At 28.8% G+C, this 27016-nt stretch overlaps 3 protein-coding genes across 3 annotated transcripts; 2 read left to right on the top strand and 1 right to left on the bottom strand.

The window, feature by feature from the left end:
• The first annotated feature begins 10016 nt into the window (after positions 1–10016).
• LOC128390515 (peroxidase-like) lies at positions 10017–20503 on the top strand. Its single transcript, XM_053350249.1, has 12 exons — positions 10017–10173; positions 10274–10756; positions 14969–15101; positions 15186–15592; positions 15676–15831; positions 15914–16018; positions 16078–16194; positions 16284–16419; positions 16969–17529; positions 17611–17780; positions 18715–18820; positions 19875–20503. Exons 2-12 carry the CDS (start codon positions 10543–10545, stop codon positions 19978–19980), a joined length of 2211 nt encoding a protein of 736 aa, XP_053206224.1. The 5' UTR covers positions 10017–10173; positions 10274–10542; the 3' UTR covers positions 19981–20503.
• Positions 20504–23122: 2619 nt separating this feature from the next.
• LOC128390512 (FAD-dependent oxidoreductase domain-containing protein 1-like) lies at positions 23123–25263 on the top strand. The gene is made up of 4 exons (XM_053350246.1): positions 23123–23844; positions 23928–24583; positions 24654–24789; positions 24850–25263. Exons 1-4 carry the CDS (start codon positions 23260–23262, stop codon positions 25216–25218), a joined length of 1746 nt encoding a protein of 581 aa, XP_053206221.1. The 5' UTR covers positions 23123–23259; the 3' UTR covers positions 25219–25263.
• LOC128390513 (calcium load-activated calcium channel-like) lies at positions 25196–26451 on the bottom strand. Its single transcript, XM_053350247.1, has 5 exons — positions 26291–26451; positions 26087–26164; positions 25806–25980; positions 25594–25738; positions 25196–25495 (listed from the first exon to the last, which is right to left on the bottom strand). The coding sequence occupies exons 1-5, from the start codon at positions 26349–26351 to the stop codon at positions 25406–25408; spliced, it is 549 nt and encodes a 182-aa protein (XP_053206222.1). The 5' UTR covers positions 26352–26451; the 3' UTR covers positions 25196–25405.
• Between the last annotated feature and the right edge of the window lie 565 nt (positions 26452–27016).

Genomic DNA, 27016 nt, shown 5'->3' with positions numbered 1-27016 from the left:
TCGTTTTGCGTTTGTTGTTTGATTGTTTATCACAACTTTGATTTCGCTTCATGATTAACGTTGAAACGATTAGAGGACAATTTGAAACTATGGTTATTCAAGTCTCGTTTTAATGGTCAGTTAATGGTCAGTTTCATATATCAATGTTTTCATCAGAAACTTTTGTTTTCTCACTCAAATTAATACTCAAAGCAACTGAAAAGCTTGTGGGAAAATGAACCATATCTTTAGAGTGATTTAAGTGAAAACCATTAACTTATTAAAATGATAGAGTCAATGAGAACCATTATGACATTGATTAAACCGTTAATTTGTTACAAGTTAACTAATTGCGATTCGGACAATGGTCATCGTGGTGAAAAAGGTGACGGAAATGATGAAATAAAGAGGATGAATATCAACTGAAAAGTTCAATGTTAATGAATAGAAAGTTTAGTTTTTCATCTTGATTAATTTTCCATTTTTTTTTCCTCTCCTCAATTACCACTGACCAGCTGATTGATTTACGTAAATATACTGACCATTAGAAATTTTTTCGCGATGTTGACAAACGAGAGAACGATGTATTCAGTCATGTCCAAAGGTGGAAAAGTTTGAATACCCTGAAGAAAACAATTAAAGAGATGAACTTTGATTGGTATGATTATCTTTTACCATGAAATTCATGATCAATCATCTTCATCTTCTTACTTGAACATCAACTATCAATTACTGTTGATACTTAATTACTTGAGGTGGAAAAGGTGATCAACAAGATGATGATGATGATGATGATAATGATGATAATGATGAGAACTCAAGTTCCAAGGGAGAGTAACGATTAACAAATTCTCGTCAAAGGGATTTACCGTTATAACTAAATTGTTCCCAAAAATAGTTACCACGAAGTTAACGAAATAATAACAAATATTTTTATTACAATTCTATTATTCTGATAGTTCACCATTCATCACGATTAATAATATAAGAAGAAAATAATTACAATTAGAAGAAAATAAAAGATTAACTAACAGAAAAACAATCAAAGTTTCCAAAATGATGGAAAATCAGTTAATTATATTGTTATCATTCTGATTAATCAATGTTGTCATTTCGTTACCGTTATTTAAAGATAACTGTAAATAATTAACTTTCTTGAGGTTAACCTTAATTGTTAACTTATATATTGTCGGGTAATCAAATGTTATGTTTATCAAATGGTTGATATGATAAAGTTTAATTGTCATCAGTAATTTCAATCAACAGTTAATCAACAACAAATAAAACTGATTAAGAAAAGTTTCCAAGACATAATATTATCATTTTAAAACCAATGATAATCCAATAAAACCTCAGCACTGGATTTAAAGTTGAAACATCTATCGGGTTAACTCAATTGGATTAAGATTAGATGTATAATTAGATTGATCCAGTTACTTGAAAGAAGAAGAAAAAAAAATCCATTTTAATGATTATGAGAAATGAATGATTGTTGGTGAATTTAATTAACTGATTAAATGAATTGTATTAATATTCATTGAGATGATCATCATCATCCTCATTAAGATGAACATGATTAAGATTATTTTATTGGAAATAATAATTAGATGGTTGATTCATGTTCAAGCATACGAACGATTTGATTTAGTTTAAATTGTGTGAAAATTGAATAGTTTATGATCATCATGATTTAACTGATATAATCATGATTAGATAATCATCTTGATTTCCATCAGAATTATTAATTATTTTAACAGAATTTTTGTCGACAAATTGATATTCGATCAATAATAATGAGGATCGATTTTTTTTATTGGTCGAAATAAAAATAACGGTACAATTGGAATCGAGTTTTCGTAAATTCAGTTGAGAGATATGAACTTTTCAGTCCACTGAATCATTTCCTGGGGGTCAAGAGCTGACTGACCATTCACCTTAGAAGATGAGAAACTAGTCTGATGAACTTTACCTTTCATCTCATTGAGTTTTCAACCATTTCCCCTGAACTACTTGAGTTAATATCCTGACTAATTAGCTTCGATTTAGTAATTAAGTTGAAAAGTTTGTTCAACATGAATGATTAATAATTTCCAACAGAAACTAATTGTGATCAACCGGAAATTGTGGTCAAGTTGTCAATTCCGTTAATCAATTGATTTAAATGGTAAATTGTCTGATTGTTGACTGTTGGTGAGATTAGAAAAAAAATTAAATAAAAGATAAACTAAATTGCTAACCAACTGAGTTGATTAGTGTTAACTGAATCAACGTTAATCAAAATCCTGATGAGAAATCTAATCAACACATAATTAATCATTAATCGTTAAACTCAATGATTAACATGAACTTTATTTGAATACAGAAAATAATTCACAATTAGATCAATCCAATTGATTTGTCTGAATCCAACAATCAACGTAACTGTTTACAAATTTTTTTTTTTTCATGACATTTCATTGAAAACAAATTAGATTATTATGTTGATTGGGAACAATTTAAATGGTCACAATTAAAGTTAACTGTTAACTATTCAAGGTAATCATTTTTAATTGTTAGATAATCTTAGTGTAAGATGTTTAATTGTATCAACAATTAAGGCTCTTTGAAACAAATCTTTAAAATCAACAATTTATTATTCAGCTCACAGGTTAACATTAAATTATATTAATTTAATTAAGTTAATCCAGTTATCATTTGAATGTAACAAAAAAAAAATTGTTTTCTTTTGAATAACAATTAAGATTTCAACATCTCATAAAGATTATTATAAGATGGCAATTTGTTAATTGTTGATGGTTTTTCAACAAATCTAGAAATCTTGATTAATCGTTAAAGTTAATTGTTGTTGTTGGTCTCTGATCACCATTTCTAATCAATTTACTTGTCACAATTTGGTTCATATTGAAATTGGTTGATTATCATTGGGATGATTAGATGGCTAAAACTAATCAGTGTTAATCAAATCAAATTAAAGAGACACTTCCGTAATTGTCTGTGATTAATTATCGTTTAATTATATCAATAGTTGATCAACAACAAAAAAAAGTGTTTACATGATTTTTTTTTCTGGTTGATTAACAATTAACAAGATAACCAAATCAAATTAACCATCAAGTCAATGATAAGACAATAATTAATGAAAAACAAAACTGTATCATGATCAATGTGATTATCTTAATCTTAATCACTATCATTTAATCATGCTAATTGTTGGAAAAATACAAAAACTTTAACAAACAAATCGAGATTACAATTAACCTTATCAATTGAGAAAGAGAAATGTAATTAAGATCAAATTGTGAAGCAGTTAATCAACTCGAATCATATTAATAATAATCTAGATGGAATTGTAATAATTAATTAGAATTAGGAAAAAACAAATCAAAATCAATTATTTCAAATATCGTAAAGTTGATCAGAGTTAAAATTGTTCAGCTAATTACAATTAAATTGACGAACAGCAACAATTTAAGATAATTAGGGAAAATATTAATTAATTAAAAGTTTTGTTATTGTTTCCGGTTAATCAAATTTAAAATTACTTAATCGTGATTAAATATATTGATATAATGGAGTAGAAAATTATTTGATAATAAATTTTGATTGTGATAATTGAAATTAATCTGACTTGAGGCTAATCAACAATTAGATTAAGATTGAACTTTTCATTTCAATTCAGTTAATTCAGCAACTAGATAAGGATATTGAGAGAGAGAGGAAAGTAAATTAATGATTAATTAACTTTCAATGTTGTTGATTGTAAACAATCAATGGATTTAACAACAATTTAACTACAGAAAACTGGACAGTTACATGATTAATGACCAATTGCTTCTGGTCACCAACAGTTAATAACAACAACGATAATAATAATAATCATGTTAACAGTGATAATAACATCATTTACCAAACCAATTAGATGAAGTAAATGACTATGATGATGATGATGATGTCGATGATGATTAGATTTAATTGTGTTTAATTCACTTTGCAACAATCATTGTGATCACAATTTGTTGATTACATTTATTTGGTGTAAAAAAATTGAAAGGGAGATTAAGGTCAAATTGTATAACTGTTATTTAATTGTGAAGGTTAAATTTTGGTTGTGTATTTGATCACAATTAACTTTGAGCCTCAACTAACTAATTTAGGGTTAAACAATCAACGTTTTTTAATGATTGTAATTAACAGCAAATCAAATGTAAGAAAAAAAAGAAAAGTTTATCAAAAATTTTCATCGGAAAGGAAATGTTTTAACTGTCCAATTGTTGGTTAATTGTAGTGGCAATTAAATTAACTAATGTAGAAGAGAGAAAATATTTAATGTAAATTAACAGTTAATTGTGATTAAGAGCAATATATCCCAGGGCTAAATTGTGTTTATAAGGCAAAGGAAACCATCAGTGATTAACTAATTTCCAATTTTTCCGATAAAATTAATAAATTTTTCTTCTTAATTTGATGATTTTTTTGTTAATCGTCATAAATTAATTGCGATTATGTTAATTTACCTGATCCGTTTTCATGATTAACGTATTATGTATACATTGTAGTAAACTGACAATTAGTAAATCATATTATTGGGACTTTGATTGTTGATTAACAGTTGAACCAATCTAGTGGTAAATTATAATTAACTATCAGGAGAAAAAAGTAAAAGTTAATTGTAACATTAAAATCATAAATTACTATTGGATTAACTTGTTGATTTTGTCGTTAATTAAGGTTAGATTTTGATTTGGAAAGGTGATAATTATCACAAAATTAATCAAAATCAATCAATTGAACAATCAACTAACTGATTATTCAATGAAAAAGTTTCACAACAACAATTTAAATCGCGGGAAAAATAAACGGTAAACAAAATCTAGATCACAATTAATCAATGAAACATTGACGATAATATTGATTACCTGTAATCATTTTGTTTTTGTATAAAATTAACGGTTAATTTGATTGTTATCATTTAAATTGTTAGCAAATTGGAAACGGATTGAGTTTCAGATGAGCCTGAACAACAAAAAAAATCAGAATCAAATGAAGATGATGATGATGATGATTATTGTGATTTAGATGATTATCATTAAAGGAAATGAGAAGATAATTTATCTTTTCAAGAATAGATTCAAAAGTTGGAATCAGGATGATGATGTTCATCATCATTATCATGAAGATATAATTGTAATCTGAAACTCCAAATGAGATAAACATGATGAATATTCAGTTGAAACTGAAACATTTATGATACTGTTTTTCCTACAAGAATTTAACAATCTTCAATCTTGATCTTAATTCAAACAATCAAATTTGATTATAATTAAAGAAAAAAAACTCTAATTCTAAAAATTGAAACAATTTATCAAATTACAATTCTAATTGTGATTGTAATTGTAATTGTGATCGTTTAACTTTTTTACAACAGGGAAAAAAATCCTCACGAATCGTTGAGTTCGAGGCCTGAACTTTAGGTACTCTTGAAAATCGAGTGAAACTTTTTCCCCATTTAAATGTTAATTGTTCAATCTAATTATCTGATAAATCACCAAGTTCATTGATTTAATTGTGAATTTATGATCAGCATTATTAAAGGTTTACATGGTCAATCGGTGCGATGGATTAACGCCTCTCATAATTAACCTCAAGTTAATTATTGTGAGACAAAAACAATTATTGTGATTAATTAATCACAATCAATATCGATTTTACTGATTGGATTAGTTGATAAAATGATTAATTGTTGAATTAAAGTGAGAAAATGATAAAACCATCAAAAAGCAAGTATACAAAATATTGGACATTTACCTTGATTAGTAAATTGCAGTTTTAATTGTTCATATCGGTAATCAACACAATCAGTTGAGAAAGTCCCGAGAATTGAATTTAAACAAACTAATCGTTAATTAACTGAACAAATTTATCAAAATTAATCAATTCAATTGAATTGAGTTTCTCTCTTTCACTTTATTTGGATTTTGTTTTAATTAATTTGGATACAAAATCGTTAATCAATAACTTCCAGGTAAATTGTTGATTTAAAATTAATACGATACGTTAATTGTTATTAAATCAACTTATCCTCGAGCAAATATAATCACAATTAAATCATTTTTTCTCATGACATTTGATTTATTTATCGTAACAATTTAAATTATCGTAAACAAAATGGTTACCATAATAATATTATCATTACATAAACTGTTGAAAGTAACAATCAGTTAATTGGTTGGATATATATTGTTGTTTAAATTGTTGATTGGCCATTTAAATTTTAATTTAGATTAAATTGTTTACAATTTAAATTGGCAAAAGCAAAAAATAAACAAACAAACAATCAACAAGAAAACAATCAGAAATTGTAATTAGATTCAATTGGTAATAATAAATTGCTACAATTAACAAAGTAACAATCTCGAAAAATGTTTGATCAACTCTTTTGATAATTTAACCATTTAAATCAAAAGTGATAATCATCATAAACCAACAACATCATGTTGATAGTAATTAACTTGATTACTTGTAAATGATGAAAGTAGATATTGGTCAAGAAAATAGTGATGCAATATTTATTATCAACTTCCTCATCAGCTGATGGTCATTTTCAATCATCAATCGTAATCAAAACATTTGATTATTAATCAAATCAAATGATCAACTTGATGAAATGAAAAAATTTGTTGTTCCTTTCATTTAATTTGATGAAATTTGTTTTACCTTAACGGTTATCAGATTCACCCTTTTAAATTGTTGCTTACAATTAGAATTGAAATTATCATTAATTATCTTAATCATGATGATAATGATGATGATAGGCTGGGTTTCCGTTGGAAACAAGATCTTAATTGTAATCTAATTAGCTGATTAATTGTGATTGTTTCTAAACATTTTTCAACACAATTTATCATAAGGTTTGTATTAATATTTGTTTGTCTCAATGAAATTAACGTTGCAGATTTAATTTGTAGCTGAGTTTTGTTAATTGTCATATTAATGGGCATCTCATGTTTACAGATTAAGGTGAATATGGGACATGATAAGTGACATTAATTGTCCACTTTGTTGGGCTGATTAGGACGCTAAAAACGTGCTAGGTCAGTGATGAACTTACCGAGTGACCAGGACAAAGTGTTAAAAATAATCTAGTCAAAAATTTGGGTTAATTTACCTTTGGGAATCCAGTTTAATGAGAAAAAGGTAATTGTTGATTAACCAAAGCTGCTTAATGATTAACAATTAATGTGGTAACAAAAGGTAAAATTTGACAACAATTAACAATAGATTCAGTCATCATTTAATCATCATCATCATCACTTATTGTCAACGGAAACCATTTGATTGGATGTGTGATAAAAAATTCATTAGAACTCATTTAATCCGTTAATCTGTTAATCCTTTTTATGTCTATGGATTAGTTTGCATCTTAATCTTAATTGATGATTATCATCTTGTAAAGGAAAATGATTTGATAATAATTTTCTATCTTTCTCTTTGCAATTGTAACTAAATTCAGTTTCATGATGGTTAATAATTGGAACTTGCTGATGATCAGGTGAAAGTGAATGATGAGAAAATGATGATGATAGAAATGGAGAGAAAATATTAATTGAAATTGGGTCAAATGATGAGGAATGATGAAGATAAAAATTTAGGGTAATTTAAGTTGGTTACAAGTTTTAAATCAAATCATCATCTCGAAGATGATTATTATTGTGATGATGAAGATGATTAGTTAAACTTCCTGCAATTCATTTCATGGTTTATGTTAACAACTTTTTTCTTCATACTGATTGTCTTATGAAATGATGATTAAAATGATTTACTTTTTCATGGTAAACATGATGATCAAAGTAGTTGATTAATATTATATTTTTTTTGCTTCTTCTGAGCAAATGATTGGGAAAAAAAAGTGAGTGATAAAAATCAAAACTGAATCAAATCAATGAAGTTTAATGCAAATCAATTGCAATTTCAATTTGATTTGATTTGATTTGAGTTTTAATCAACAACAACAACAAGAAAAGCAAAGTTATCCATCAAAATTTGATTTGAAACAATTAACCATTTTCAAAGTGATTGGTGATTCTATCTAACAATCTATTATTATCTTAGGATGTTAATTGTTTACAATTGGATATTGATTGTCGATGAGGATGAGGAAAAATGATTTACACCGGATTATCCTAATCCTGGAAATTTAGTTTGTATATATAAGGGATAAGGTCAAGTTCGAGTTAGAACAAGATGAAAACAAGTTCGATAATGACGATCAGGTTACTGATTGTGTCGATGATGATGATGATTAGATTGATTGTTGCCAAGAAATTAAGGTGAAAATAAATGTGAAATTGTGGATAAGTTCAAGATCGATATTTACAATTAATATTATTATTACTTTTTCTCCTTGTTTATCAAAAAGAAGAAAGAAAATAATGAATTGATTTAATTTGTTAATATCGATCGATAAACGTTAATTATCAACAATTTACTCATTTATAATAAATAATTTTCACTTTTTATTAATTTAGTTCAATGTGTCCGCAAGGGTTTACAATTAGCTGTATTGAGATTCAATCAGTTTCATCATTAATTTAGTTTTGTTTCTGTAAAGTTTTGATTAGTTTTTGTTTCTTACCTGTTTATCATTATGAACATGATTGATGAACTGGATTGAAAATTATTATAATTATCATGATAATCAACTAATGAAGTGAAAGTGAATGTTATTTAGCTCACACACCTTTAATATCCCAATGTTAATGTTAATTTTGGGTTAAAACAAGGAAAATATAATAAATTGTAATCAGTTTAAATTAACAGTTACAATAAGTAACAATTAATTAATTGGGATGTGTATGTAATACTTCAGGTCCAATAGAGCTTAAGGTTTAAGGAAATAATTAACTGAGTGATGAGTTAGATTATCTCTTAATCAAATTAGAATTAGCAAAAAGAATAAGTAACTTACTCCTTAATTGTTAATTTCTTTTTTTTGTTTCGAGAATTTCAATCTGATTGCTGGTTTCGAAATCCTGGTTCGAGTTCCGTTAGGCCGAACATCGAATTTGCGTTGAACTTTAGTTCAGGTAAAAATAGGAACCAGAGAGAGAGAGAGAGAGTTTGAGATTCGTGGGGAAAGATGAACAATTAGATTTCGACCTCAGATCATTGAGAAACTTTCCATTGGTATGATGGTGAGAAGATCTTTTCGTTGACTCAGAGAATTGAGAGTTCGAAAAGGTGATCGATGATTCTTGTAGATGGTAAAATTTCAATGGAATTAAATTCATTTTCTTTCTTGGTCTCGATCAAGATTCGAACGGGGAAAAGTTGATCACTAAGATATGAAATAGTTCGTGAAAATTGGTAACAATTAAGTGTATCTGATTGTACGAACAGCAAATGAGCTACAGTTTTCTTAATGAAGAGCAATTAAATGACTGAAAAGACCTTTAAAATTATCAACTGATTGTAATCATTTGGTTAATTTGATTAACTAAACGATAATATTAGAAAAGTTATCTAAGAGATTTAAATTGTTTCGAAATAGTTAAACGAAAGATTTGCTATTAAATTATGATAATTAAAGGACAAGTGATAATGTATCCAAGATGATATCAGATAAAGTGAGTTAATTGTTGATTAATTTTCACTTTCCTTTAATTTTGAATTGATTATTAATTGTTGTTTGTTGTTGTTTGTGATTCACAAAATTGAATAACATTAATGAAACAATAAAAGGTTACGAGATAAGTTAAAGATAATAAGTAGGCGTTCATATTATGATTGTTGTTGGACTCGTTGTCCGAACGGGTTCATGTTCGTTAGCACGTGATGAGAAAAAGAAAGAGCCAAAAAGAAAGACAAGTCTCTCTTCATATTCGTCATCATCTTTTTACTTACTTTTTCTCTTTCCTTCAAGAGAAAAAAAAATCATGTTCGCTTTCTCTTGGCCTCATCTCGAATTAGCCTAAATTTGGTTTACTCCCGCAACTCTTTCTCTCTCTCCCTCTCTTCGTCATCTTCCTTTCTCTCTCTCTCTCTCTTCTTCTTCTTTCTTATTCTTTCTCTCTCATCTTCATCATCTTCATCATCCCCTCCCTCTTTCTCACACTGATCTGTAAGAATAGTCAGACTCAATCGCGAATCAAGTCCACTTTCGACTTTACCGTTTGACCATTAGTATGAATCGAAAACGTAAGTAAAAACTTATAACTGTAAATTAAATTGTTCTTTTCTGTTATTAATATAAACAATTTTCTAATCTCTTCTTTTAATCTATCTCCTAATCCAATAGAGATTAACCAATTGTATCAGTGAATGTTGACCAATTATGGAATTGTAACCAGATTTTAATCTGGATCTTTTTTTTCCCTTCTGAGGATTCACTGTAACTCTCTTTGCTCTCTGTCTTAATTACAATCAAACAACGAAATTGTGTTTCAATTTAATTCTCGCCGGATCATATAAGCATCATCACCATCATCATCATCATCATAACAATCTAACAATTAACAACATCTCTACGAATCAATTTAAAGTGTTTGTGCAATTCCAACATCAAACATGTTCCAACAATTTACTCCAAGTTTCATATGTTTAATATTAACTGTTACTCTTTCTAACGGAATATTACTTCCTCGTCGATTATCACCTGAGAATCATGATGAGTCCATTTTATCGCCGGTTTTCAGTCCACTTCAACTCGAAGATACTTTTCACCTTGCCAAGGACATTGTCGTTCAACGACGTAAACTCGAGGCCAATCTTGAAAGAGACGGTAAGACTATTAATCTATCATGATAATCTCACCTTAATCCAAGAGTTTGATCCAATTTTAAGAAAATCAAATCAATCGTTAATCAGAACAATTAAATTTCAATATTTCACTGATTATGATGATTAGAGAGCTAGAAAATCAGTGTCAATTAAATTAAATGGCAAGTTGATTAATTAATTAGCTAAATTACGTTGATTAATTCATACATCATAAGAGTGTTTGAATTAAAGATGATTTTGTGTTAATTGTTGAAGAAAAGTTTATTCTTCCTGTAAATTTAATTTGATTTGATTTACTAATTGTTGATCCATTTTGAAGATTCACAACCTTCATCATTTTATTACAATTAAATTATAAACAATTAGTTTATTGACTAATTGACCTTACAAGATTAATTGGTTAAGAGTTATTACAAGGAAAATTAATCAACAATTAAAATGAAAATCAATCAATGTCAAAGGGAAAAGAAATTAACTTTCTCAATAATTTAATTTTAGATAAACAATTAACTAACCACTAATTGTATTCTCAAGATTTTTTTTTTTCAATTGCAATCAAATTAAATAAAGTCAACAAGTTTATCAACCAGGAATTAATATCATAATCATCATACTAATTATAAATCTAGACTGAAACAATCAACAATCAAATTAAAAAGTTAAAAATCGTAATTGAAAAGTTGAAGAGAGAGAGAGAGAAAAAAATTTTAAAATCAAATAAATTACACCCAAAGTCTGAATAATTTATATCACAATTAACTTTTAATTTGATCCAAAATGAGCATCACAATTAAAACTAATCATTGAGACACAATCTTAAATTACTAACAACTTTTTTTTTATACTTTTCCATTCATATTAATATATTAAAAGAAAGTAAAAAAGATTAAGACAAATCATCCCAATGATTTAATTAATCAAACCCTTGAGCAAATGATTATTACTTAATCATGTTAATCAGTTTACAATTAACAGTAATCATGGTAATAATAATAATAATATCCAATAAGAATATATATTAATAAGTATATATATAAATCGGTTTAAAGGTCAGTCTACAAAAACGATTCGGACATTATGATGTCGACGATAATTATTACGATTAGTCTTATGTGTAAGAGAAAAGCAAAAATCAACTTTTTTTAATTGTGTCTCATTAACTTTTCCAACTTGTTATATTAATCTGTCAATATATCACTTTTGATCGGTTGATCATGTTGATCAGCATGATTATTACTTAATCATTTCCCTATGATTAAAGCTCCTACGGCAAAGTATTAACAGTCTCTCATCATTTTTTATATTCTCATTTCCATCTTAATATTGTTATTACTTATCGACGCCTTGTTAATCATTTGTACCAACTACCGATTGACCTGGAAAACTGATTTCGCCAAATCTATCACAGTAGGCCATACTTTCATCATCTTCATCTTCATCTTCATCTTCATCCTCATCATTTTCAGTTTCATCTTCTTCATCCTCTCTCTCTCTCTCTTTTGTATTAGGTGTTTATTTTTGATTCATCTTCATCACTATTATTATCATTATCATTTTGTCTCTCACTTAACATTGTTTGTGATTGAAAACCTAATCACAACAATTTAAACAATTGGCAAAGTGATTAGTAAATCAATCGTTGTTATCCTAATCTTAATCTTGATTTAGAAAATAATATCAATCAACAACCTTTGAATCTGTTAATCTGTTTGTCTTTGTATCAATTTAACTTTTCTTGGAATAACTTTTTTCGTTAACAAATTTAATCCAGTTAATCCGATTAAAACTTTTCTATTCTTTAATAATTAATATCAAAAAGTATAAAGAGGTAATTTAAATACGTGTTATCATTAGATGGTCAGTGAGATGATAAATTGATCCAATTGGTCAAGAACTTGAATCTCAAAACTGGACAAAGTTTTCCAAATACTAATTAATAGATCTTGAATCTTTAATTAGTAGTTATTGTCAATCAAGTCCATAGAGGACACACAAAGAATTAGTAAAGATATTAACTGTTGGATTGTCACTTTCACTGAATGACCTTAGTGGTTATTAATTAATATCATTTTTTTTGACAAGAACAATTAATTTTGACCCTTAGGTGAATGAAGGTTTAATTATAAAAAAAAGAGTAAAGTTAATTGTTGCTCATCATCAACTAGAAGTATCCAACTAATAACCATTTCCGTTGTCCAGTTAATTGAATAATTATTTTACCTTCGATAATTGAGTTGCAATTAACAGTCCAGTCCAGTTAATTAATCCTAAATTGTGAATTACAGGTAACAATTAAAAAAAAAGATGCTCAAATTTTGACCTTATTCAACGTTGAATATATAACATAAAGATGAGTCTCATTTGGACCATCATCATGTCCAAGTATTTGCTCAGTGTAATCAGATAATGATGATGATGATGATGATGATGATGATGCGTGGGGATATTATTACTTGTCTTCATCTCTTTTTCATCCTCATCATTGTTTTTTTTGCTACATTTAATTTACTTTGATAAAGATTCATGTTTACTTCCCATGATCTTGTTTTCACAATCAAAATTAACCATATTAACGTAATAATAATAATAATATAAAAGTTCAATGGTCAATCTAATCCAATCTCATATGATTCATATTATTTTTCATGTTGATTAAATAAACAGGTAAGATTAAAATTAACTGTACAACAATCAACATTATTAAGATAACAATATGAAAAAAAGTAAACATTTAAATTCAACATGAATGATAACGGAACTTTTTTTTTGTAATTCTTACCTTTACCTGAAACTGATTAACTATTAATGTAAATTATCATGATGATAATGATGATGATGATGATGGTTATTTTAATAACACAATCAAAAGTAATAATAATCATGATAATTATGTTAAGCCTGATGATGATCATGTAAAAATGAAGATGATGATGATATTCAACTTGTATTTAGAATCTAAATTGAATTGAGATTTAATTCTGTAATTCAGAATGTTAATCAGGATTAGAAATTGAAATTTAATCAATATTACAATTTATTTAAAATTAAAAGATGATGAAATAGTAATTGAAATTAATCTCGATTAATTAATAATCAATCAATATGATGAAAATATCGTTGAACTGATTGATTGAAATAATAATAGCAGTTGATAAATTGACCGATTTCATTGAGAGAAATGTTAACAATTAAATTTGATTACCATTGAAATGTTGTTTAAATTTATCATTATTATATTGTTACACAATTTGTTTATTGTAATACTAAATCAATTGTTAATTGTTGATTAATAGAATTAAATAATCTCTCTCTCTCTCTCTCTCTCTCTTGATTAAATCCATTGAATTGACATAAACTTAAACTTGACCCTATCAAATGTTAATTGTTGTTAACAATCAACAGCAGCACCAATTGGTTTGTATTGGTAAAATTGATTGTCATCTAAATTTAATTGTCCAACAAACAACTTGTCTCATCAGTTAAACATTCAAAGTTATCATGAATCTATTATTAGTTAATAATGTTATTACAACGTTATTAGTTTGTTATTGTGATTGTTGTTGCCCTGTTGATTAGGTGAATGGTCAAGATGATGATGGTCACTTTTGATTAACCCTCTTGAGGCTATTTTTAATTCACAAACAAATATACAAATCAAACAACCATAATAGTAGAAACATTTTGGCCTCGATTTTTTGTTTCTCTCCGCCGACTTAATATCTTTTCACTTATATTCAAATGATTCCAATTTCTTTCACTCAATCGATTAACAGGATTAAGGATTAACACGAATTAATTAATTGTATTATCTGATTAATAATCATATTCGTGTATGGGTGGGCTCCTTTATCTTGTGTAATTATCATGTCATCGTCTTTGCTATCACCTTAATTAAAAGATAGATGGATAATTGTTTCACTAATTAACATGATTAACCTTTGAAAATTCAAGTTTCATTTTTGATTGGAAATTTTTTCCAATCATTTGATGAAATTTATTCACTCTCAATGAATCGTTATCATAATTAACTGATTAGATAATTAATCTTTCATCTCTTGATATATATATATCAAGTTAATCTTTGTAGTTCCGGTTCTTGGATTGATTTTTTTTTCGCTTCGATATTTGATTAATTTGATTATTATTAATGAATAACTTTCGATTTTGTTTTTCGATTTGATTATTGATGATAAATTTTTAATTCTTCCAACAGGTTTGATAACTGATATGAGTAAAGAATCAGCTGTTACTCGTCATCAAGCAGTTACTACAACGTTAGAACGAGGAAATGATTTAGAAAAGCGCCAAGAAGTTTTTGAAGAAATGAGTAAACTTCTTGCTCGAAAGTAAGTTTTTCCGTTCTGTTTCAAAACGATTCATTCTGATTCACAATTAGATGATTAACTGGATAACTTTTTCTATATTTAAAGTATGTCCTATGATCCAATTGTACCCGCTGCAACTGGAATTGCATTAGCACGTATTGAACTAGTGGCACCCGAAACACGACAAGCAATAGCCAATTGTAAGGAAGATCAACATTTCCATTGTGATCCATATAAACCATTCAGAAATTCTGACGGTTCATGTAATAATCTTCACAATCCAAGCTGGGGAACACCATTCAATTGTTTCACTCGATTGATTCCTCCATCATATGCCGATGGACTATCAGCTCCTCGTATCTCAGTGACCGGAAGTTTACTGCCCAACCCAAGAGTTTTATCAGCTGTACTTCATCGGGATCTAAACTACCCTGCAACTTACACCCACATGACTATGCAATATGGTCAATTTTTTTCCCATGACATTGCCTTCACTCCAAGTTCAAGAACAAGTGAGTTAGAAGTTCCCAATATCAACCAATCGATATCACAATTAATACTCAAATAATTGTATTTCCTTTTCCTTTTTCCACAGAGGATGGTAAAATGATCCAATGTTGTCCACCATCACCAAATAATCACCCTCAATGTTACCCAATTTTGGTTCCAAAGGAGGATCCATTTTATAGTGGATACAATGAGTATTGTCTTAATTTTGTCCGAACTGCAATGTGCCCACAATGTAAATTAGGTGAGTAACTATTAATTAATTGTCAATCAATTGGAAATCTAATTGAATTTTATCTCTTTCCCATCGGATGCATTTTCTTTAGGACCAAGAGAGCAAATGAATCAAATCACCTCCTTTATCGATGGTTCCATGGTCTATGGAAGCATGGAAAATGAAACTCGATCACTTTGGACTCGATCTGGACCAGGTAAGTTAAAGAGAACCCGAAAGTTATCAACAAAAATATATCTATTAATTTCTAATCAGCTGGAAGAATGCACATCTCTGTGGATGCTAATGGAGGTGAATTGTTACCTCATTCACCTGAGCCCGATTCTGATCAATGTAGTAAACCTTCAGAAAACATGTATTGTTTCAAAGCAGGTAAGATGATAATTCTGATAATGATGATGAAAAATTGGAATTGAAATCGTAATGAAATCGTATTTTTTTTCTCATTTATCTAAATCAAGGTGACAAACGTGTGAATCAACATCCAGCACTTACCTCACTTCATGTTGTCTTCCTCCGTCAACATAATAAAATTGTCAATGAATTAAAAGCAATCAACCCACACTGGGATGGTGAAAGACTTTACCAGGAAGCAAGGTAAACATACACTACATCAAATTAACGGTTAACAATTAACTCAAAATCACAACTAACTGTGCAAAGACCGGTAAAGAGTTAAGACTTTATCGTAAATACAGAAACAACAATCAGTAAATTTATCAACAGAACAAAAAAAAACCTCCAACGCAATTACATTGAACATGATTATTTGGATTCTGATTGTGATTATATGAAATGATGAACGAAAATCCTGATTAAGGAAACTGATTGAAGAAGAAGAAAACAATTTAGATTTGATTATTTAAACCAATACATTGATTAACCTAATTTTTTTCTCTTCCATTGATCATTATGAGTATGATGATCATCCATCAACTCGTATTGTTTTAAATCATGTTTTCTAAATCAACCCAACTAAAGATTGATCATCAACCTTTACAAATTGCGATTCTTTCATTGTTTTTATCACTTAATTTTATTCAAATACTTTTTCCTTTTAAATCATCACCCAAATTTGATTGTGAGACAATTAATGATTATCATTTGAATTTTTGATCTTCTATCTCTCTCTTTCACTCAATTTAGACGAATCAATGTCGCTCAGATTCAGATGATTACCTTTGGTGAATGGCTTCCATTGATTATCGGTCCTGATGCTATGAAGTTCTTGAAACTTTACGTTCTCCCCTATGGTTTTACTGAATACGATCCTTACACTAATCCAAATATTATCAATGAATTTGCTGGAGCTGCTTTTAGATTTGGTCATTCATTGGTCAACAGTGTTTTCGCTGAGATTCTTGAGAATGGTAAACCTTCAGGTTATCGATTGAGGGAAAACTTTTTCACTCCATTCGGTTTGTATCATGGTCAATTGGATGCCGTTATTCGTGGTCTAGTTTCCCAAGCATCACAGAATCGTGATCCATTCATCTCACAAGATATGAAGAATCACTTATACCGACCAAAGGACTCACCCTATGGACTTGATTTACCAGCGTTTAATATTCAACGAGGTCGAGATCATGGTATCTCTGGTTACACTTCTTACCTTAAATTTTGTTTCGATGAAAAAATTTACGATTGGCATCAATTGGATCAATATATGCCCACATCTCAACGAACTAAATTCCAAAATCTTTACAAGTAAATGAAAACTAATTACTTTCTAGTTGACCATCAAATGATTAACCTTTTTTTCCTCTCTTAATCTCATCCATTATTTAGATCTGTTCATGATATTGATCTTTTCTCAGCTGGATTAGCTGAATATCCCTTACCTGGTGCTGCTGTTGGACCAACATTCACTTGTGTCATTGGTATTCAAATGTACAACCTTAAATTTGGTGATCGTTTCTGGTTTGAACATCGTGATCAAGCTGGATCATTTTCACCAGGTAATTAACTTTTAATCAACTAAAATAAACTAATTGTGAAGTAAAAACAAATCAAATAGTAACAAGTCATGAATGAATATGAAATCAAGTTAATTCATTCAACTCCTTTTACCCTCAGGTTAATTGTAAAAAAAAGTATGACATGAAAATCACATTGATAATCATTAACAACAATTAAAACTCAAAATGATTTCTTCAAATATGATTTAGCTTAAGAAATAGATTAACAATTAATATTATCTGATTATATTATTATTTGATATTAATAGTAATCGATACAATTAATTGGATTATGTATAAATTTGATATGATTAGGGTGTATTAGAGATTAACAAGATTAATTTAATTGCTGACCGATTATGACAATTGATTTAATCAGTTGATTGACCCGATAAAGAAGCCACGAGAATGCAATTTAATTATAAGCTTTTATTTTAATGGTGATGATTAAAATCAATGAGATTAATTTGAATGATGATGAAAATATTTGAGAATCGTTTTGATTAAAATCTAAACACTTAGTTAATTTAGTTAATCAATTTGATAGGAATTAAAATTATCAATTGAGTTGAAACTTTTTTTTTCTTTCCAAATCAATTATATAATCAATTGTTAATTCAATGAACCCTTTCACTTTTGGTTTTACTTAACCAACAATCAAATTGTTGTATAAATTAAATTGTTACAATATAAATCTATTATTAAATTGCTCTCCAGACAGTAGTTAGTTGATTAGTTAGTTAGTTAGTATTATTTATCATTAAATGACACCAATCAATCAGCATCAATTATATTTATAATATTAATCAACCATTGTCAAGTTTATTGGGATGAAAATTTCCCAAACTAATCAACTAATTGTTGTCTTAACAAAAAGCTCACAATTTAAAGATGATTAACTAATTGTTGTGAAAAATTTTTTCTCCTCTTCCAGATCAACTTCAAGAACTTAGGAAAACAACATTCGCTCAGATCTTATGTGCCAATAGTGACAAATTGAGTTATATCCAGAAAAATGTATTCCGAGGAGAATCACAAAGGTAAGAACACAATTAAGCTAAATTGTTAACAATTAAAATTGATTGTTAAGAGAAAACAAAAGTCTACAACAACAACAACAACAACATGATGCAAGAGAACAGGTTTATGAATGATTGTAATACTATTAACCATTGAACGGAAATTGTAACGGTAAATTTTCAGAAGCAAATTGTAAGTTTGTATTTTTCCTTTGACTGTGTTAATTGTTTCATCCAATTGAAAAGTAATTAGATTTTATTTTTATTTACCACGAGAATATCATCTAATATTAATTATTAATATTACTCTCGAGCACGCACTCATGCCTCACGCTTATCAATCTCGTACCAAATTAATTCATCAAAACGTGTTTATTTATTGTAGTTGCGAATGGTGATTAAAATGATTAGGAAAAGATGTTAAACTGAATCAAGTTAATTTAGAAATGATCATCATTTGAATGGTGTTTGTGTGTAGACTGATGAACGAAAAAACACCATTAACATACATTTAATCGTAACAATCAAGTTAATCATGGTTAAGATGAGTGAGTGAGAGAGAGAGAAAGGTTCACTATATGTAGATTAGTTGAGGAAATTTATTCATTATGATTAGTGATTAACAGTTAGACGATTCTGAGAGATGGACAAATGTTTGAATAATTAAATGTAGAAAAGGAAATAATCAAAAATTGTTTCGAACTGAATCAAATTAACCAATTGATGAGAGAAAGATTAACTTGTTAACTGTGATGAACACTTTTTTTTTCATCACTAATCCGGAAACAGTTTTATCATCATCGTGATTGTTAATGGTTTCAACACAATTTAAATTGTTGCGATGTGATGATTAATACATTTTCTGATTGTTAAAGTAATTTAATCAGTTGAAGTTTTTTTTTTCTTCATCTACTTTGCTTGAACAGTTTGAGACATTGATTCAAGTTGAAAGTGATTTTTTTCTTGCTTCTTGATTCTTTCATCAATTTAATTGTTTTCTCCTCACTTTCCATCATCAGCTGATTGTTGGCATGATTAACTAATTGTTTTACTCTTTTTCCGTTAATTTCAACAGAAATCCAGTTGTACCATGTAAATCACTTCCAACTCCTGATTTAAGGGCATGGAGAGAGACATTAAATTATCCTGGATCTGAGGTTCCAAACAATTATCATCCTTAATTAATTTCTAGGGAAAAACTTTTTATTTTTTAAATCTAATTTTAATTACTTTGATTGGACAATTAACAGATTTAAGATTATAATTGATATTAGCAAATAATCAACGACATGGGAACACAATTGAAGATTAATTTTTCAATTAATTCGCCGTTTTAATTAACTTGAAAATGTTGCGAAATCTAATTAGTAAAATTATCATGATTACATCTCATCAATTGTATACAATCAAATCATCAGAATCATCATCATCATCATCATCATCATCGTTATCATCTTAATGATTGTTACAATTAACGTTTCCATCAATCATGATCCATTGAATTTCAGCTTGAAAGAAATGAAATTGAAACGATTTATATCAAAAAGCAAATTAGATTCTAATTACAATCAATTGAATCTTTAATTATATCAATGAATATATTTTTTAATTGTGTTTTTCAATCAAACCTAAATTTCCCTGACAACAATTACCCATTATAATTATTAATTAATTAATAAATAAATGTAAATATAAAAAGAGAAAGTTGAGATTTTTTTTTGAAAAAAAAAATTCGCGCAAAAAAAGTTTGGTAATAATTAAAATCGTTGAACAATTAAAAGTTTCTCATGTTAATTATATTGATGATTAACATTGATTGTGATGGTTAATCAGTATTGATAATCTTGTATGAGCAATCAATTGGGATCCAGGTAATAATTGTAAATTGTTAACCAGTTAAATTAACAACAAGAGTAACAAGGTTTCCCATTGAGTGATTGATTGTTGATCACAATTAAGATTCAAGTTGATTTGTTGTTGTTAAATTTGTACATATAAATTGTTCAGGTCATAAAACAATTGGTTATTGATTATTAAATTGTGATTTAACTGTTACTCTTGTTGGTAATTGTTGATTACTGTTATAACAATAAACATTAAATTGTTATCATGAATCCGTGATAATCATTAATAAATTAAGGTTATCAAATATGAATTACAAATGATTAAGATGATTGTGATGAATTGAGTTTCCTCTGTTTACAATTAAGCTTTTTTTTCAGTTAATTTGAATAAATCTATTTCTTATTCATCATTAAATTGTAATCAACACACAAACAAAATTAACCTGCAACAATTTAATGAAAGTTTATTTTTAATGGGAAAATAAATTGGCCTGATTATATTAATAATAATCAACCATCAATTTATAATTAAACTACATGATACTGATTATGAATTAATCATCTTCAAAGAGATTAATTGGTTGACCATCATAATCAAATTGATTCTCGGGGAAAAAAAAGAGACTTTAATTATTGATGGAAAATTAATTAACTTCATCTTAATTGTAATCAAAGTTTATTGTCTTTGAATCAATCAAATTAAGTAAATATATATAAGATAAAAAGGTAATCATTGATTGTTCATTTATCGTCTTAGTGTTAATAGTTAATTGCTGTTAATTGAGGTTTACAATTGGTGAATTGGTGGATAGAAAAAATTTTTTTTCTAACAATCAACTAACCAATCAATCAATTGATGATCAATAACTTGATTGTTAACTTGCTAACTTTTAGACTTATTGAATTGACACTCAAGTTTAAAGAGTGTTCATTGCAAGACAATTAACAAGATAAAGAGAAATTAAATTGTGATTAATTGTTTTCTCAATGAGAATAAGTAAATTGTCAACAAATCTCAACTTCGATTGGAAATTTTAATCGAAAATTAGTTCGATTAAAATTCACTTGATGTCTCTGTAGATTTTTCATTTTGGCGCCTAATTGATTTACTTTTGAACATTTGGTCATCTCTTTAAAAGCGTTTTTTTTTGTTTTGACCAAATTGTTTACTAATCTCTTGTTGGATTAATTTTAATTGTTTAGAGTTTTTGTTTTCTTTAAGTGAATTTACTGGTATTGTAATGAAATAATGGGTGATCATGTTTTGTTAAACGAAATTAATATCGATCAAGTTGATAGATTGCTGGTTAAACACGGGAAAAGAGCCTTCGGTCCTTTGTCCGTGAAATCGGCCTGGTTACCAATCATCTTGACCAATAGTTTACGAGCAAGTTGTGGTGAAATTGTACCAATTAATGTGCAAACTTTGACCATTGAACAGCTCAATCAAATCACTCCACCTCGATGGTTGATTAAACTACGTAAAGGAAGAGTCCACGAGGAAGATATTGAAAAACTATTGCGTCTTGGGATTAATAATATAGACCAATTGAAAGGCCTAACTGATAGTTTTATGAGAGATGCTGGTATTGGATTGGAAGCTCGAAGGTCAATTAATAGGATAATCAAATCTCCAAATACATCGGATCTTCACTGTAATATCATTGATCTTCCTCATTCATCGTTACCGGAGCCATCAGGTGAATCTGATTCTATGGAAAGTAATTACTCTGATGCAAGTGAAAGAGGTGAAGGTGATAATACTAATCAAGTTCGACCGGTTTCCACAGAAATTGTTGAAAATGTGATCAGATTCATGACAAATCAAATGGAAATTCAAGATCCAACGGTAATGGCCAATTCTCATCGATATGTTCGCAGTGTTGTTTCACTTTTACTCCAAATTGTTGCAGGAAGAGTTCCAATTGTCAGGTTGATGCAAGTAGCCGGTTCCATTTGGGATCTTCTTAATCAATCAAACACCACAAGGAGATAATTCTGTTGAAAAGGAAACCCATGGAATCCATTAGACACATCGGACAAATGAACATCAAATCAACACTTTTCATCACAATTTTCATGTTCACTTTCATTTCCATCAACATGAAACATGTTATTTGAAATTCAAACCACAATTTAAATTATGGCCAATAGACTCGCCAAATAATCTAACCCAGTTACTTTAATAGATTTGCCATCTAAAATGATGATCAGTGATCAATAATATTTTAATTAGTCTCTAGTGATCAAAAATCAGTTACAAATCTAATTCAAGTCTTATCATCACCATGTAGACACAAAATTGTCTGATTGTATTCAACTTTTATAACTTTGTATTTTTATATCAAAAAGTTCATTACTTGATCATTGTTGATTTGAATAAAATTGTTAAGCAATTTAAGAGAAAAATATATTTCTAATTGTAACAATCAAAAAACAAGAGGAAATCTCAATTGTTATGATTAGTGTTTACATTTTCCAGTCAGGTGACTTTGAGAATCTCATTCACAGCTGATCACCAACTCGTGGTTGTTTATAGTTACATTGATTTTTATTTTTCCTTTTTTTTTAAATGTTTTTTTGGTGTTTAAATTGTTCCATTCAAATTTAGATTAAATGTCACCCGGATTAACCCGTCATTTAGCTGGTAGAAGATATTTGAACCATTTCAATTCGTTACTTAAAGGATCGAGAAGGAGATTAAGTGAATCCATTGATGAGCAACAAAAAGACAAAGGAATCAATGAAAATGATACAAAATCAGGTTCGGAAAACAATGGAAACAATCAAGATTCCAGTAATTTAAACCATGTTGACAGTTCAGATTTAAATGTAAACAGTAAACCTCGATGGGTTGCAGCCGAACGCGATGCCCGATTAGCCAAATACCGAGAGATTGTGAAACAACCACCGAAATTTGATTCATCATTTGTTTTTCAGCCGCAAACTGATTTTACCTTTCGTTATCCTATTTTCCACACAACGATTGATCCCCGAATTCCCAGTTCCTCATTAACCGATTCTAAAAAGGATTGGACCAAAACCCTTGCAGATGTACTGAAAAAGCCTTTAGTTGATTATCCTGAAACTTGTGATTTCCTGATTATCGGCGGTGGGATCATCGGTCTATCCACTGCCTTTTTCATTCAACAAATTTGGGGTAAAACCACTTCAATTATCGTTGTTGATAGAGATTATAATGTAAGTATATTCTAATTTGATTCAATTGAATTGTACTCTTTCTCTCTCTTTTTCTAATCATGAAATTGTTATTCCATCTTTAGTATACACATGCAGCGTCTAATTTATCTTTGGGATGTATTAGACAACAGTTTTCCCACCCGACTAATGTGAAAATGGCCGCGTTGGGAGCTCAATTTTACAGGCAGGCAAAGGATCATTTGAGTATGATGAATGCCGATCCACCGGATTTCAATTTCCATCCTCAGGGGTACATGTTCCTTGTCGATCCCATTCGAGCTGAAAATTTCATCAAATATCATGAAACACAGACTGAATGTGGAGCCTTTGTTGACATTTTATCGCCAAATGTGTTGAGTCAAAGATTCCCCTGGTTGAACACCGAGGGAATCGTTTTCGCCACCTTAGGTTTACAAGATGAAGGTTGGATTGATCCTTATCCGGTTCTCGTTGCGTTAAAGGGTAAAGCTGAATTTCTTGGTACAACTTTCTTGGAAGGGGAAGTTTTTGATTTCAATACAAATGTCGCATTTCCGACTTCATTTTATCGAGATGAACTAAACGATCCAATGGAAACATGTAATAATGCCCTGATACGTTTTCCAAACGATGAGATTGGACAAATATCGTTCGCTCGTTGTATAGTTTGCTGTGGTGCCGAATCAAGGGTACTCGCTGAGACTTTGGGAATCGGAACAACGCCCGGTCTAAGACGTATTCCTTTACCAGTTATGCCAAGGTAACAATTGATTGTTATTGACCAATTTTCATCTAATTATTATGTAAAAATTTCTCTTATTCATAAATAGAAAGAGATACGTTTTCGTTTTCAATGCTCCGGATGCTCCAATATTAGATTTTCCTGTGATAGTTGACCCAAGCGGTGTAATTTGCCGACGGGATGGTTTAGGTGGAAACTTTATTGTTACTAAATGTCCAACAAAGGTACATTATTATGTAAATTGTTCAATTGTAGGCTAACTAATTCTCTCTGATGTTGATTAGGAAGAGGAACCAGATCCTGGTAATTTGGATGTTGATTACAGTTTCTTTGAGAAAGTAATTCATCCAATTTTATCGAATCGGGTTAAAGGATTTCAAAAGGTCAAATTGGTCGCTGCTTGGGCTGGTTATTGCGATGAAAATGTTTACGATGGTAATCCGATCATTGGAAATCATCCTTTTTACAATAACATCACTTGGCTTTGTGGCTTCGGTTCACATGGTATCCAAATGGCTCCAGCGGTTGGTCGAGCAATGGCCGATCTACAATTGAAAGGTCACTATCCCGAAGAGCTAGGATTTAATTTATTACCTTTCTCCTGGGAGAGAATGTTTTCTGGAGAAAAAGTCTATGAAGATTTGATTCTTTAATCCAATAAAATTAACGAATCTTTCATTTCTCCTTGATAAACCAAATGTAAGCTCAAATTTCAAATGAAAATGACAATATTAGTTTGACGAAAACATTGTCAAGTCAATTGTCTTCAATTGGTTGATAGAAAAATTTAAATTATTTATTGGATATAATTGCTTATTCTATCCTAGTTAATTTACTAAATCATCGAGTTGTATTGACTGTACCGAAAATATTAGCAGTTTGTTTACTTGCGGCTCTCGATGGAGCGAATCCTAAAATTTTTTGAATATTCTGTCAGATATTATTCAAAGAAAAAGAAGAAAAATTAATTTTTCATAGAATAGAACATGGGTTTTCCTTCGTTAATTAGGACTAATTGTTATTCTTACCTGTCGTATTGACATGGTACACAAAATGTACAAAAAAATGAAAGAACAATCAGTGTAATCATTTCCAGAAATATTCCGATGAGACAATCCTTGGATCAATGAAATTGGTTCGAATGGTAACTTTGCGACAATCCGTCCATCGAAACTAATAGAAAATTTGATGACTTTCATGATGAAATTCTGATGAAATGTGAGCATTGAGAGAAACTTACATTGAATTAAACATACTAAGAAGAGCCGTGAAGGCCAAACCAATAGCGAACATGGATTTCATTTTGACAAGTGAAAGGTCACGATTATGATTCTTTAATTTTTCCTCTTCACGTTCCAATTTCTTTTTCTGTTGTTTATCACTTGATTCACCGATAATCTCCTTCTTCTTTTCCACTGATAAACCAATGAAGAGAGAGAGAGAAATAACCAAAAAGTTCCAATGGAAGAATTTGAAAATTTGAAAAATGAACTCAAATTCTCAAATACAATATAAACTTACATCTTTTACACTGTCGTTCAACTTCACCTTTCAATTTTTTAAACTTCTCAGTTCGGTAAACCATAAGCCAGGTAAGAGCTAAATAAGACAGGAAAATAAAAAAAAATCAATTAATTTTAATTTGTTGACAGAAAATCATAAGAATCAATTTACAAAATTAATAACCCAAAAGAGTAAATGAAAACCAAGACAAGGAAAACTAACCTTCACCTAGAAGAGCAGTGAAAATGGATATAAAAAGGATCAGAATACAATCTTGATACATACTGAATTTATTATTAAGTGAAAATTAAAAACCAGAATAATTAATTAAAAAGTTAATTTGGTTGAAAAGAAAACAATTAATTTCAAATCATCTGTTTACATTTAGAAAAAGAAATGAGTTTGAAAAAAAGGCGGGAAATTCAATTTACTTTGATCAACAAGAATTTAAGTTTAAATTGTTATCGATTATCTGATTTAAAAGATTAAAATTGTTTGAAAATTATCCAATTAATAAACAATTAGAAGAGGAAAAATCTTGATTAAATTGATTGGATTATTGGAATTCTTTCAACTTTAAGCCTAATTGCTTTTTATTGATTCTGATTGATTTTAATTGTTGAGCTGAAACTAAATCAAACTGTCATATTCAGTTGATGTTATTCAATTAATCATATTATTGATATTTTCACCTTGATTGATTAATCCAGTTACAAAAATTACTCAATAAATTATGAAATGTTTTTCAATTGATGTTTGTTTTTTATTCAATACCAGACAAATTATTATAACGGTAAATTTATTAATCCATTTATTTTGAGAAAAATTAATCAGCTTGATTAACTGATTGTCCAGGTATATAACAATTTCATTGATTACAAGGATTAATGATTATTAAGATTAAGATAATCATTATTATGAAATTGTTACAAAAGTTTATCACAAGTA

This window comes from Panonychus citri, unplaced genomic scaffold (assembly GCF_014898815.1).
Source record: "Panonychus citri isolate SS breed McGregor unplaced genomic scaffold, ASM1489881v1 Contig00122, whole genome shotgun sequence".
Taxonomy (NCBI): Eukaryota; Metazoa; Arthropoda; class Arachnida; order Trombidiformes; family Tetranychidae; genus Panonychus; species Panonychus citri.
Note: the sequence above shows the minus strand (reverse complement) of the source record. Positions and strands in the feature narration are given on the sequence as shown.